Source organism: Argentina silus (assembly GCF_951799395.1).
Source record: "Argentina silus genome assembly, chromosome: 19".
Classification (NCBI taxonomy): Eukaryota; Metazoa; Chordata; class Actinopteri; order Argentiniformes; family Argentinidae; genus Argentina; species Argentina silus.
In genome coordinates, this window is record NC_139673.1 from 11,633,554 (window position 1) to 11,648,030 (window position 14,477).

A 14,477-nucleotide genomic window follows, 5' to 3' on the forward strand; every position below is an offset into this window, starting at 1 on the left:
ATTCTCACTTCCGTACATCGGCTAGCACAGTTCCTGAGAAGTCTCTGTGCCTGCGTAACATTGGTCAAACAACCAAAAGCCTGTGACCGTGGCCTAAACAACAGGGAAACGATCAACAAATTGATTCCACTGTCAACACTCACCCTTACTTCACTTTATCTTGTCAGATAATAGATCTCTCCAGAAAGTACCCAATTCCACCTCATAGTCAACAATCAGAGCCATTCTTTGAGCTATCAGCTTATCAACATGTAGTTTTACCGGTTAGATAGGTGGGCATGTCCAGTAAATGGTTTGGCAAAGCACCACTGGCGGAAAATGTTGCACTTCCACACAACATGCAGCTCACAATGCCTTGGTTATCATAGCGTTAACATGACAACAAACATTTACTGAAACACACACACACACACGCACACCTCAAACCATCAAAGTCAGCAATTTAAAGCAGTCAATTAAAATCTAATTCTCCCTCAAACACACATGTGCACATTCATACAAAGACTAGCCAATCTCAATGTCCATATTTAGTAGGAAATTTATTCTCACATATCAGAAAAATAATTGCAGTGTATAACACAGCTACACTTGAAAAGCAAAAACTATTCAAATGCTGTCTGCATAATCTGTTTAAAATTGAGGCAAACCTGTATTAAAGAAAAGAAATTAGATTATATAGTATACAATATGTAATCAACATATAAACGTATAGGGAATCTTTGAAAAACAATGAAAAGTGTATTACAAAGTGTAATGAACAGGAGACAAATTACCACAATATTTCCTTCTGTGAAAAATACATCTATTAGTGAGATACAATGTACATTTGTAAAGAAAGAGTATAAAGGCAATTTTCTTTCAGTTTTTTTTTTTCCCACCTCAGATACAATAGTTAAGGTAATAGCATTTCATTACAATAAAATATCACAAAAAGCAGTACTTCCATGTTCAGGTTCATAACTCTTGTTATAACAAAAGGGGTTTTTGAAGCACAAAAGGTATCTATATTATATCAAATTCTTCCTCAAAAGAATCACTGTGACAAAACTGCTCTTTTTACAAAATGTACATCATATATATAAATTTGGCACTCCATTGTGTAAATGGATGTTTTACATATATATCTATGTATATATATTTATATATTTATATAATAACCCCATCCCTATATTTACTCATGTAATAACTGACAAAGGCTTGCTGTAGGTAATCAAGGCTCTGCGCTCTGATTGGCTGTCCTCTAGTTCCTATGCTAATCGCTCTGTCTATCTAGTGCATGCTCATCGTTTGCGATCTGTCATGATTTGCAAAAAAAGAAAAAAATAACTAAAAACTACTTACAGTCAGCACAATAAACAAGTCTATGAAAAAGCCCACTAGGCTTGTTACTATAAAAAAAACTACAAAGCCCAGATAACACCTCCTATTCTGTGGTGTCAGAACCGTCCGTCAGGCCAGAATGAGTTTCTCCCAAGACACTGGGGCCTCATCCTCTCTCAGTTGTCACAGCATCCGTCTTCTTCTGATGATCCAGTTAGTGCTTTGAAACGGGAGAGCAGGGGGATGATGCTGGCCCAAACGGTAACTGCTCTCTTCTAGCCAACTCTTCTCCGGCCATAGGCTCTCCCTCTTTTCACTCATGCCCTTGACTAGCTATAGGCAGGGTCCCCTCTACGCCTCTGGGCTACAGACAGGCCTCTCTCCTCCATCGCTCCTCTCTGTCTGTGGGCTATAGGCAGGCCTCTCTCCCTCCGTCACTCATCCCTCTCTCTCTCTCTCTCTCTGGGCTATAGCCAGGCCTCTCTCCCTCCATCCCTCCTCTCTCTCTGGGCTATAGCCAGGCCCATCTCCTGTATCCTTCCTCTGTCTCTGGGCTACAGACAGGCCTCTCTCCTTCCACCACTCCTCTCTGTCTGTGGGCTATAGACAGGCCTCTTTCCTTCCACCACTCCTCTCTGTCTGTGGGCTATAGACAGGCCTCTCTCCTTCCACCACTCCTCTCTGTCTGTGGGCTATAGGCAGGCCTGCTGCACCTGAGTGAGGAGTTCTCCGAAACGGTCAAAGAGCCCCTCCACCCAGGCCCTGTTCCTCATACACAGCTGCACCGTCTCCTCCTGCCCCATGTCCCCAGCCTGCACCCGCAGTGACGCGATCTGGAACACAAACAATAACAACATCAAGGTCATCAGGAGGGAGAACGAGATTGAGAAGAGCTGTCAGCTGTCCCTCCATGCTACAAGGAGGGACAATAGGAATATATGAATCTGCTCATATGACATCAGGGTCAAGAGACCACACTGCTCTTCTGTTTCTGTTTCTATGTAGCATTAACTACATAGAGGGACGGTTAGTGAAGACCAAACCTCAACGTGACGCCCAAAGACGTCAATGCTGATAGGGTGACTCCCTTCGCCAGTCAAAACATCACGTTACAGGCGGAGGGCAAGTGCGCCAACTAGACCGCTTTCTTGGGTATATGACGTCGTACTTCATTCATACACGTCACTGAGATTTACAGTGTCCATGTTATGCCCACTGTATTCTACTCTCAGATCAAATGTTGGGCATGGTTGTTTACACAGTAATTAGACATGTGAAGTGGATACCTAACATTTTGACATTTTATTAGATATAAAGACAAGAGAGACACATTGATCAACAGAGCTACTCTCAAGCTTCACACATTATTCTACCTGTACCCATGGACACAGTAGAGGAGTGTGTGTGTGTGTGTGTGTGTGTGTAGTGCCGTCTCACCTCGTCTGTACACATGAGGTACGTGTGGTACTTGTAATGCTGTAGGGAGTGGTAGAGAGAGAACCACTGGGTCTTCTGCTGGTCCACTGTGTACTCCTAGGAACAGAGAGACACAGAAAACACACACACACACAATTACACACTTTGCTAAACACTTGGAGAGGCAGAGGATCTGACCATTTGGTCATTCAACTTGCCATGAGAGCATGGGCAAGGAGGCTAGCTAAGATAAGCAACATGTCTCTAGATCAAGTATTGCATTCTTAAAATAGGAGAATGTAGTATTCTGTTTGTATATGACACAAAGTGAGTACAGAGTGCCCTCTACTGGACAAAACTATGACGTGTTTGCTGGGGGGGTATGGAGGATGTGTGAGACTTACCAGGGGCAGTTTGCTGGGGCACTTGGAGGGCTTCATGTTCTTCCTGTTGTAGGCCTTGCCACTGAGTCGCACCTTAAAGGCAGGGGACTCCCCATCCTTCTTAAGCTCCGTCACCACAGAGATCTCTGGGAAGATGTCCAGAGCAGTCTGACGACACAAATGGGAGAGAGTAAATAGGAGCACTAAACTGTTAGAGTAGAATAGTTGTGAGTGTGTGTGTATATATACACTCACTGAGAACTTTATTAGGAACACTATACTAATACTGGGTAGGGCCTCCCTTTGCTCTCAAAACAGCCTCAATTCTTCATGGTATTGATTCCACAAGATGTTGGAAACATTCCTTTGAGATTCATGATTGCATCATGCAATTCCTGCAGATCTTTCAGGTGCACTTTCAAGCTATGAATCTCCCGTTCTACCACATCCCAAAGGTGTTCTATTGGATTCTGATCTGGTGACTGGGAAGGCCACTGAAGAACACTGAACTCATTGTCATGTTCATGAAACCAGTTTGAGACATGGTGTAGTATCATGCTGGAAGTAGCCATTAGAAGATGGGTAAATTGTGGCCATGAAGGGATGCACATGGTCAGCAACCATACTCCAAATACTGCCAAATAGGCTGTGGCATTCAAGCGATGACAGATTGGTATTAATAGGCCCAAAGTGTGTCAAGAAAACATTCCCCACACCATTACACCACCCCCACCATGAGAAGGTGTACAGGTGTTCCTAATAAAGTGTTTGGTGAGTGTATGTATGTATGTGTCTCTAGTGGATGGATTGTAGCTAATTTAGAGGATGTGAGGAGAAGGAGAAGCCTAACCTTAAAGAGTTGTCCCATGCGTAGTTTGGGCAGCAGGCGTCTCCTGTTGTCAGTGATCATCCCGTCCACTCTCTTCATGTGGGGCAGCAGCAGCTCATCTGAAACCACACACAGCAGAAGGGACGTTTACTTGATTTACTCACTGACACATTCTGACGTAGGTTATATAAAGCCTGACAGAGACGAATGAACACAATCCACCGCAAGACATGTCTACAAGTAAAGCGATGTCTTGGCCCCTTCCCTTTACTCTCTGGCTGGAGTACCCACCGTTCTCCCTCTCCAACGTGCTAATCACGTCTGTGTCCAGGGCGACACTGATGAGCAGCTCCACGAAGCTCTTGAACGTCTCCTTCATGGTCCTGGTGTTGAGGAAGCGAGAGGCAAAGGGCACAGGAGGGGTGAACTCTGGGAAAGAGGGAGAGGAGGAACAGAGAGAGCGCCAGAGAGAAAGCCAGGGTAGAGACATTGGAAGGAATGAGTGAAGATAGATTTAGTTGTCAGAGGAGGATGGGAAGGGGGAAGGATGGGTGGTCATACAAGTGACTGAACATGAACTAGCCTAAAGACATGACCCTTCCTCACCATCATCTTCACCCCCGTCCTCAGGCGAGGACCCGGAGGGGGACTGAGAGAACTCCTCCTTCCACTTCCTCCTCTTCTTGGGTGGGGGCTCGGCCTTGGGCTTGGGCTGCTTGGGGCGGGGCTTGGACAGAGGCTTCTGGGACACAGCTCTAGGCGTGCCAGGGTCAGAGGGCACTGAGGGAGGGGCAGCCTTCAGGCCCAGCAGCGACTTAGCCTGGGAACTTCTGAAGGAGTCAAGAAAAGGATGAATTAGTCAACTGAAGAGATGGATGGATAGATGGAAAGTTTGGATTACTATGGGTTTAAGTAGAGATTCTCAGCTATTATTTGATGGTATTTGTGTACATGTTGGTTTCACCATTCAGATATTCCAACACTTTTTATGCATAGTCCCCGTTTCATTTGTGTACATATGTACATTTAAGTCATTTAGCAGACACTTTTATCCAAAGCGACTTACAATAAGTACAATTGTCTGAGTAAGTGAATCAACTATACAACAATGAAAGTAAAACCTATGATAAGAGTACCATCGGGCAGTCACAGTGCTAGAGAACGGAAGAAAACTTTAGATTTATCTTATTTCAAGTTCTGGTAATGTAGGGTGTTAGGGGGTGCAGAGGTCTGAGGAGGAAGAGCCCACACACTCTCTCTTACAGTACCTCATGGAATGCATGGGCTTGCAGCGTGGTTTGCGGTTGCAGACCCGGACATACTCCCTCTTGTTAACAGTGTCCAGGAACTTCACATACACCCTCCTGTACATGGTCTTAGCATCGCCAAAGTACCCCAGGTACTACAAAAGGAAAAAAAAAAAAAAATAATTGTATACAGAACTGCTAAAAGTGCTATTGAATTTGGCTTTTTTTTTTTTTTTTTACAAGTTAATTCACCAAATGACTGTGGCTGCCATAAGTGGATATGTGCTGACAGATACATCCTAATAAACCTAAAATGTGGAGGTATATGAGGGAGATGAGGTGTGTGTGTGCATGTATACTCACACTGTTGGTGGCTGAGAATACTCTCCTCCCATCCCTCAGCTCGGGCACAAACTTCTGCAACAGAGCCTTCTGGACCTTCCAGATGGCTGGAGGCTCCTGCCCAGCTCTCAATGTCACCTACATACACACACACACACACACCCACACACACCCACCCACCCACCCACACAGACAAGAACAGACCTCAGTATGGACCTATACACACACACCAGAGCAGATTAGCATGAAGCAATAGAAAAGCTCATATATACGCACACACGTCATGCATGAACACACATTGACAGAAACCAAGGCTTTTATGTAAAACATTTACCAGTATCTGCACCATAATGAGATTCATCTGAACAACATAACACTGGCTAGCCAGCTATGACAACAACCAGAGAGCAGTCTAGTTCAGCACAACCACAAATGCAAAACTCCCTAGATCGCCAATAGTCGTCAGTCCCACCCTTCCTACCTTCAGGCTCTCGATGTCCTCGTTTTTGACCACAAACTCATCTCTCTCTCGGTACATGCCCTCCCCTCCGCTGTCCGACAGCTCTTCGTCCGTCAGCCCCTCGATGGCCACGCTGGTCAGCTGGACAGCCAGCTGGCCTGGGGGGGCCTCCTTCGCCCCCTCCTGCCCCGACGATGCAGTTGCCCCCGACGACACCGTTGCTGAGGCCTCCTTGGGTGCCGCCGTCTGCTGCTCCTGGGTCTTAGCAACAGACTGAGGCATGCTGGGAGGCTGGTCTGGCTTCAGGAGAGAGCTGGAGAGCCTGTGATCTGTGAAGAGTGAAAATACACAGGGATGAGGGGAATAGATCAGGCAAAGACGAGGTTAGGGTTTTAAGCTTTTTCTTATGAGTAGGCTGTCATCATTATTACTAAGATAGAGATTCATTATTTAATCCATATATCATTTTGAATACCAAAAACATGGTGTAACATTTCATGTTTATTCATCAGCAAAGGGCATAAAGCTTTCCCACACTATGCAAAGGATATCTACACTGAAAACGGCCTGTGTGTGTTGTTACCTGTTTTGTTCCTCCTGTCAGAGGGCTCGTCCAGGGCTGAGAGGGCTGAGCTGATGCTGTTCTGCAGGGCCTGGTTTTTCCCCACACTCTCCTCCTCGTCTGAGGAGAACGACGGCAGAGTCTCCAGGTTCTTCTGCAGCTCCTCATCCAGACGTTTTTGCTGCACGTTCACACCATGGCACTCTTGGGATATCAAGGGGGCTGATGAGGGCTGTAGTTTGGGGGGCAGAGAAGGCAAAGGGCATGGGGGTCGTTTCGATGATGCAGAGGGCTTTCTGGAGCGATTGGGGTTCCGTACGGGGGGAGAAGACAAGTGCTGTTTGGGACCTGATTTGAGGAAGTCAAGGAAGGAGCCGATAAATCCAGTTTTGACCTCGGGCTGTTTCTCCTCCACCTCACGGATCTTCTGCCTCATCCTCTCCTGCTGCTGGTAGCTGTCGAACACCCCCTCTGAGGTGGAGGGAGAGCTGGTATCACTACTCCGAGAGTTTTGCCGTTTAGCCTGCCCGCTGCGCTTCCCTGGCCTGAGCTGGCCATTCTCCTCCTCCAGCCCAGCCGGCTTGGCTGAGGCTGCCTTGGAACGGACCCTCTTCTTGGGGAAGCCATCGGAGGGGCACTCCATCAGTCCGTCCTCCCTCTTAATGCCCTTGGGTCCTTTATGAAGGTCCTGGGTCTTGCCCTTGCCTCTGTTCAGGAGCCCTGAGGGGTCGTACGCCTGGCCAGCCAGGTGATAGTCGCTCTCAGAGGGGCCCCTGTCACTGTGGCCATTGCTTGGATGAACGGACTGTCCATTGGGTGAAACATCATTCCTCTCGTCTAAATCATAATCGGACCCTCCGGGATTCCGTAGCGAACCTGTACCCTTGTCTACAGCACCCATGTCATGCCTAGAGTTGACTATGGTGGAGCTCAGCCCAGGCTGTGTGTGCACATGTGACAAGGCATACCCCTGGTGTCCCAGGACCTCCCCTGTGGACATCTGGGTACCATTTAGTGTCAAGGAGTTAGTGTTAGTGATGATTGAGTGCTGGGAGGAGGAGAAACTAGGTGACACATGTCTGATGTCCACAGACTGGTAGTGACCCTTGGAGTCTGCAGTGTTGGCCATGGCACTCATTCCTCCCTCGGACGTGGCTTTGACGAAGTCCTGCGGCGTGACTCCGCAAGCGGCCGCTGTGGCAGCCAGGATGTCGTCAACATTGGACAGGATATTTCTCTCGTCCGCCAGCAGCATGGATTCTGGGAAGCAGATGGAGCTGAGGGCGAAGTGATGCTTGGCGTCCTGCGACTGCTGATGGGCTGATTGGCTGAAGGGGTCTTTTGGCGATGAGAGGTGTTGTTTGGTGGACTCTGCTGTGGCCTGTCCTTGGTGGGGTGCAACCACCACCTGTTGATTCTGGCTGCCATTAACACTGGTGCTGATCAGCTCACCGTCCATATGAAGGTACTGGACCGGAACCTGGCCTGAGCCTTGAGCCACCTGCAACTGGGTTGACACCACCTTGGAGGGGTTATGTCCAGAGTGGATGAGGGGCTGCTGGAGCAGAATCATCTGGTTGGGTTCCAGCAGAACTTGTGCATTTGGGACCCTGATATACTGGGTCTGGGGTGCCTGGGTGTGGTTCTGGTCTGCCTGAGACCTGGGTGTCAGGACCTGGTGGTTTTGTTGCCGTGGCTGTTTGAGCTCCTCTGAGTTCAGGGGCCTGTGGGAAGACATGAGCTGGGCATTAGAAGTCTTTGGGTCGGGGGTTCCTCGAGGGCAGGCACTGCTTATGAGTTGACCATGCTGTTGGCTGAGAGAGCCCATCCTTTCATCCTTTACCTGGCCCATGTGAGTCTGGCTTAGACCCATGAGCTGGTCCTCAGAGCGTGAGTTGCTCCGGATCACACTCTGTGTGTTGTAACGGTCATCCATTTTGGAGACGACATAGACCACATTATTGTGGGCAGCCATGTCACCGCCTGGGCTGGAGGTCTCTAAGGAGGCCTGCTGGAGAGCCTGTAGGTCCTGGATGGGAAGCTCTTCCAGTTTCAGTTTGTCATAGGCTGGCTTTAGGTCCTGTGCTGAGGATCTGCAGTTGTTCTGTAAGGCTTGTGCGTGAGAGGCTGAGGAGAAGGTGGGAGACTGAACAGGCAGAAGGTATTTCTGAGACTGAGGCTGCTGTTGGGTGCTGTCCGTCTTGCCCCCAGACGAGGGTTGCATCAGGATGTAACCCTGGGTAGAGTTCGACGTGGGCAAACTTTGGGCACGCGTGGAGGGGTAGGAAGTGAGTGATTGTCCTGCGGCGTAGCTCTGAGACTGAGTGACCGAAGCCTGCCCCTGTGACTGAGAGTAACTCACGTTAGGGGCACCCTGAGAGTGACTGGAGGGGTAGCTCTGAGAGGGGTTCCCCAAACAAAGGCCCTGAACCTGGGATACATACTGAGCGTCCTCCCCCTGGCCCTGCACAGGACTAGAGGAGTAGACCAGTGACTGGCTGACAGACTCCACGTTCCCAGACTGGCCAGAGAATGAGGGTAAAGTCTTGTAGAGGGAAGGCAGTTTGTCTGACTGGGAGGAGTAAGAGCCCTGGGAGTGGCTCTGAGAAGTGACGTAGGTCTGAGAGTGAGAGGTGATGTAGGTCTGAGAGTGAGAGCTGATAGAGAGCAGGCTGGGCAGCTGGGCCGACGTGTATGGCTGTGACTGCTGGCTGGCTATTACAGAGCTCTGCTGCTGTCCCCGTCCCGGGGAGGGGTAGCTCTCAGGAGACCCCCCTGCATGGCTCTGTGAGTGGGGGTGACTCTCCCCGCCTTCTGATGAACAGTCTTTAGCCTTGGCTCCCGTGGAGGACGGGGAGTATCCAGGGGAGGAGATGGAGGGGGGGTAGGCCTGAGATTGCTGCAGCACGGCCTGAGATGCTGGGCCTGTTTTGGGATGCGGGGCACCATTGACCCCCTGAGAGGAGTCAGTCCCTGTGGAGGGGCTGCAGGGTATGGGGGTCTGACGGGAGGGGTTCTGCTGGAAAGAGACCTCTCCATCGCTGCCGGAGCCCAGGTAGCCCTGCAGGGAGTGCTGCGAACTGGGCAGCTGCTCCGGGGCCGCATGGCTGCTGGAAGGCCTCTGATGGTGCTTGATCACACTACATTCCCGCTGAAGTGCTCTCTCGATGGAACCCGAGAAGACCGGGGCCCCGTAAGGCTGGGGGGCTGTTTGGGATGAATTCAAACCCAGGGGGAGCAGGCCAAACTGGGGCTGCAGGAGGTGGGGGGCCGACTCCTGGGCTGAGCGATATGTGGAGGACTGGGGAGGGAGGCCTGCGCCCAACGAGGGAACAGGGAGGCGGTCGAAGGCCAGGGAGGTCTGGATGGGTTTGAGCTGGAGCAGGGGGTCGTGGGGGGAAAGCAAGCCATTGGTAGCGGTGCTGAAGACGGGGTCTTGGAGGGCCAGAGAGGGGGTGTTGGCGTAGCTCCTAGAGGAGAAGGCACCAGCGTGCTGATAGGAGGAGAGCGTGGCAGGGGAGGGGAATGTGGTGGTGGAAGGAAGGGCACCAGTCAGAAACAGCTCCGTGGTGGAGTTTGTACCTGGGGCGGAAATAAAACGGCATGAAAGTTTAGACTCCAAGAAGAACAAGTCTCAACAAAACTAACCGAAGAAAGAGAAACAAACACACCACACAGAGCCACATGTGACACAACGAGTAAAGTAGTGGGTTTGTGCTCACCGGTCTGCCATGAGGGGGTCCTGAAAGGGGGGAGCAGAGAGGCACTAACAGGACCAGCCTGAAGGCTTCTAGACTCCATGGCAGACAGGAAGTTCATGACCGAGGTCTCAGTAGTGTTAGTGCCTGAGTCAAAGACTCCTGACAGACCTGGAATGGAGGGAGAGAGAGATATGGGGTTTCTGAGGCCTACACATTACAATTTTCCAACTTATTATGATCACAACATAGACAGAGATATCACACTAAGATGGATCCTGTGTGCCTGCCTCACCTGTAGGGTGGTGTGTGGTGGTGTAGGTGGGCAGCTGATGGGTGGAGGCGTAGGTCTGCCGATGGAGGAGCTCCGATTCCAGGTGTGTAGCACCATAACTGGAACTACAGGAGGGAACACACACACACACCTTAGGGTACTACTCTAAAAACAAAGACAAAACAAACACTCCCAACTGCTCTGCTATACTGAAGCAGACAGGAAAAGCTCATTCCATATATTAACCCTAACCCCTATATTGCAAAAGCAAACTTACAATCTGTGTGCCCCTATCAGTCCTCCAATAGACAGATTATATTTATAGGCCTATGATGTAAGCTTACAAAAGTGTGTCAGGCGCAATGGAGGCTCTTGAAAATGTGTCGCATGACAGCTTTCATCCCCTATCACTTCACAATCTCTCAATATTTGTAAAGTGATATTACAAATATAAGCTATATAGCCTACTGTAAGAGTACAAATAAAACATTTATTGTCAAGCATTTGACAGGGTGATCAAACCTGTAACAGAAGTTTCCAAAAAAGACCCCCAACAAACATTTCATATCTTTTTTTTCTAGATAACACTGACAGTTTGCTGATGTTATCCTAGCCATTATAATTACATAATAACAGCTGTGCAGGCTGCATTTACAACCACACATAGCTCAATGTCACTGTGCCTGCCATGCCCTATTAGCCTAGCCACTACAGGAAGAGAGCAGATGCACTTGTTGTTCCTGCTCAGCGCTACACACAGGCTACATGGAGCCCTATTAACCTGAGCTGTCATGGTTATCAGCCCCAGTGCTGCTCTACATGGCCTTTCCATAACCCCAGAAAGCAACACAGGGGACGTGCATCACCAGAGAGATTAATTATTAATACATAGGACATCCAGGTGGGGCTAGGAGATAAGGGCTTGGCTGGATCCTAGGAGGGTTACAGAGGAGAGCGGTGTGATATGATATCTTATTGCCCATCTAAAGTGAAACCTGCATTCTGTAGGACACACACAAGAAGTCAAAAAGGAAAACAGAGACAGCCAGACATATTTTTTTAGGACATTTGGGACATTTGAACTGTGACCCATATTTGAACCGTAGGCCATATTTTCTCTGTTTAAACATGCAGGTCCTCCATTGCATTTAAAAAAAAAAAACTGTATAACCTAAACAATTCCTAAACAATGGGATGATGCCGACTAACTCAATATAAGAACAATGTAAGTTCAGTAATTTAAGTAAACCGGTATAAAATGGCAATCATAACAAGCAATTTACTTCTATTGCACAATACCCGAAACGAAATTGTGTCAAACAAATAAATAAAAAAACACTAATCATTCGAGCAGAAGTTCCATTTTGTTTCCATCTGATGATCTTGTTTCCTAATACTTGAACAGAGAGGCAGCCAGCCAACCTGTGTCTGATGTTCATGCCAGGAGACAAACAGCTGTCCATGGAGAGCGCACAGCTGGAGGGAATCATCTGCTTCTCAATCTTTCTCCCTCTCTCTAATACTCTTACTCCCTCCATCTCTATTACTCCCCCCTCTATGGCAGCTCCCTGTCTCATTTACTAATAAAAATATGAAGAGGAAGCAAGTGCAAAACAAACTAGAGTCCAAGAAGCATCAATTCAATGCATTGATCCTCATTGGGATCTGTTTATCAACCAGTGCTGCTTGTTTCACACAGACGAGTGAAAGTTAAAACGGTCAAGCTCAAATGCACTCTAACACTCAACCATGACGAGGAAGTGTTCATTAACACAGTGCTTTTCAAAACAGCTGAGAGTCTCTTAAGGCCTGAACGTACTCAACGCAAATACGTCTACTGACATCATAAAAAGCAGGCAGAGTCAAAGCAACATCAAGAAGACCCCATATAACAACTTTTCAATCCCAGTCCATTTCCTCAACTTGTGGGGACACAAATCTCTCTCTCTCTCTCTCTCTCTCCATCTTACCCTCTTGCTGCCTGACCCTGGGGGTGGGGAGGGGTAACGAGCACGCAGGTGGCAGTTACTGTAGCTTTGAAGCAAAACGATTCAGGTTTGAACAGAGCGTTTAACAAACACTTAATGAAACAGATCCTCTCATGATGTAGGCCTGTATGCAAATGAGGTAAGGAGCTCAGTCTGCCAAATGCACGCCTGCCAAGAGCAGTGGAAAGAATCAACCCTGTCATATCTGCTCGCCAAATGTTAGAAACATTAGTAAATGTGAGCTGGAAGGCGAATGCAAGCAATCACTCCACAAAGACCTGGGAGATGCTCCTCCTGAGGACATATCAATAAAGAGACGAACCAAAAATCAATGATACTCTCAAGTACATCACACATTTAAAAACTCCATAACGGCAACAAGTGAGAGTACAAACTCAATTTCACTACGACGAAATGCAGATAACGTTGGGTGGAACTTCATGATAACGGTATAGGCCTGACACTGGCCTTGAGTGACCTACGAAAGAAGGGTGAGGTGGGGAGTGGAGGAGAGAGGCCGTGCACCTCAAGACTGAGGTAGACCTCATATTTTGGTTGGGGTGATGGATAGAACCGCTTTAATCTACACAGAGATCAATTGGTCTGTGCCTTACTTTTCGATACATTGTCTGCATTTGCCTAGCAGATGCCATAAAACTAGGCCAGCTAGTGTGGCCCACATTTCACACAGCATTATCCATTTATAAAGCAGGATATGTTCACAGGCAATCCAGGTTTAGTCTGAACAGACAGAGCACTAAACATTATTCATATCTAACCACACACACTACTGCCCCATATTGAGCTTCTAAAATAAACAAGTTGCACTAAGCCTAAAGCTGCCTTATTAAAGCATGTTTCAATGTAGAGTTTTGCTCTGCTCAACATGGACTGCATGTTTCTGCATGACCTTAACATCCCTACTTTAAAATATTCGGAAATATAAAAAACATAAATACAGGATATGAAACAATGCAACTTCAGATAAGCTGTCATCACTGTAACGTTTGACACGTCGCTGCACGAAAGCGATTGTCATGTGCAAGGTTTTTCACACAAGTGAAATAGACTTAAGTTCTTAGTTGGATGTTAGGATTATAGCCAGCTAAGAAAAAGTTTATTTCCCGGCCACGATTGCATGGTATCACCTGATGTCAAAACCGACACTTTCACATGAATGCGTCCATGCAGATCGCCCATTGTGCCTAATGACAATTAACGTACATCACAGTGTAATACGAACATTAGAACTGGCGTAGGTAGTTGCGCATGCTAAACAGTCCCAGATTTCAGGGTGTCCAAAACACAAACAAGTTAGCTGTAGCCTATATTGCTAATAGTTATGTTGCTAAATAACGCGTTAACTTTAAAAGCTCGTCACAACTCGTTTGTTGTGCTAGGCCTCCCATCACCGGAATTTTCTTTGGAAGGTGACCCGCCCTCTCCTTCATCTTTTACCTTGGCTTAATGCTTGGTGTGCTGCGTTCATAGGCCCAGGCTACGGTCTGCGCTGGTGGGGCCAGCGGGTCCGCGAAGCTAGATGTCGGGTAATTCCTGTCCATCATCCGGTGAAGGCTGGGGAGGATGCACTTCCCCGATGGAGCTTTGTGAAGCAGCAGGCACACATACGAGCGCGGGGCCGGTCAAAACAATCACATTCTCGCTGCACATAGATCGCAAGGCGCCGTCTAGCTGAGCGGTAGAGGTCGGAGAAATATTAGCGGTTTCCCTTTAGAATGAGGGTTTGATGATAATCATTGTTCATGTCCCGTAATCAAAGGCTGTGTGGGCACTGCATGGTGGTTTAGTACTTGGATCAAGTCCCCATGTTGGTTTATTTCCCAGGATGCACCGCCGATCCGCTTGAGTTGGAAGTTTTCTTGCATTATTTATCCACCATGCATTTGGAAAAGTAGAACATATTTTATAACAGTATTTTTATCATCTGAATGAATCAT

At 47.9% G+C, this 14,477-nt stretch overlaps 1 protein-coding gene across 1 annotated transcript; it reads right to left on the bottom strand.

The window, feature by feature from the left end:
- Positions 1-526: 526 nt before the first annotated feature.
- On the bottom strand, positions 527-14,333 carry qser1 (glutamine and serine rich 1). Its single transcript, XM_083691487.1, has 13 exons — positions 13,978-14,333; positions 10,553-10,656; positions 10,282-10,428; positions 6,581-10,141; positions 6,019-6,326; positions 5,559-5,675; positions 5,217-5,350; positions 4,555-4,778; positions 4,240-4,377; positions 3,970-4,067; positions 3,141-3,287; positions 2,758-2,853; positions 527-2,153 (listed from the first exon to the last, which is right to left on the bottom strand). Exons 1-13 carry the CDS (start codon positions 14,082-14,084, stop codon positions 2,013-2,015), a joined length of 5,322 nt encoding a protein of 1,773 aa, XP_083547613.1. The 5' UTR covers positions 14,085-14,333; the 3' UTR covers positions 527-2,012.
- Positions 14,334-14,477: the final 144 nt, after the last annotated feature.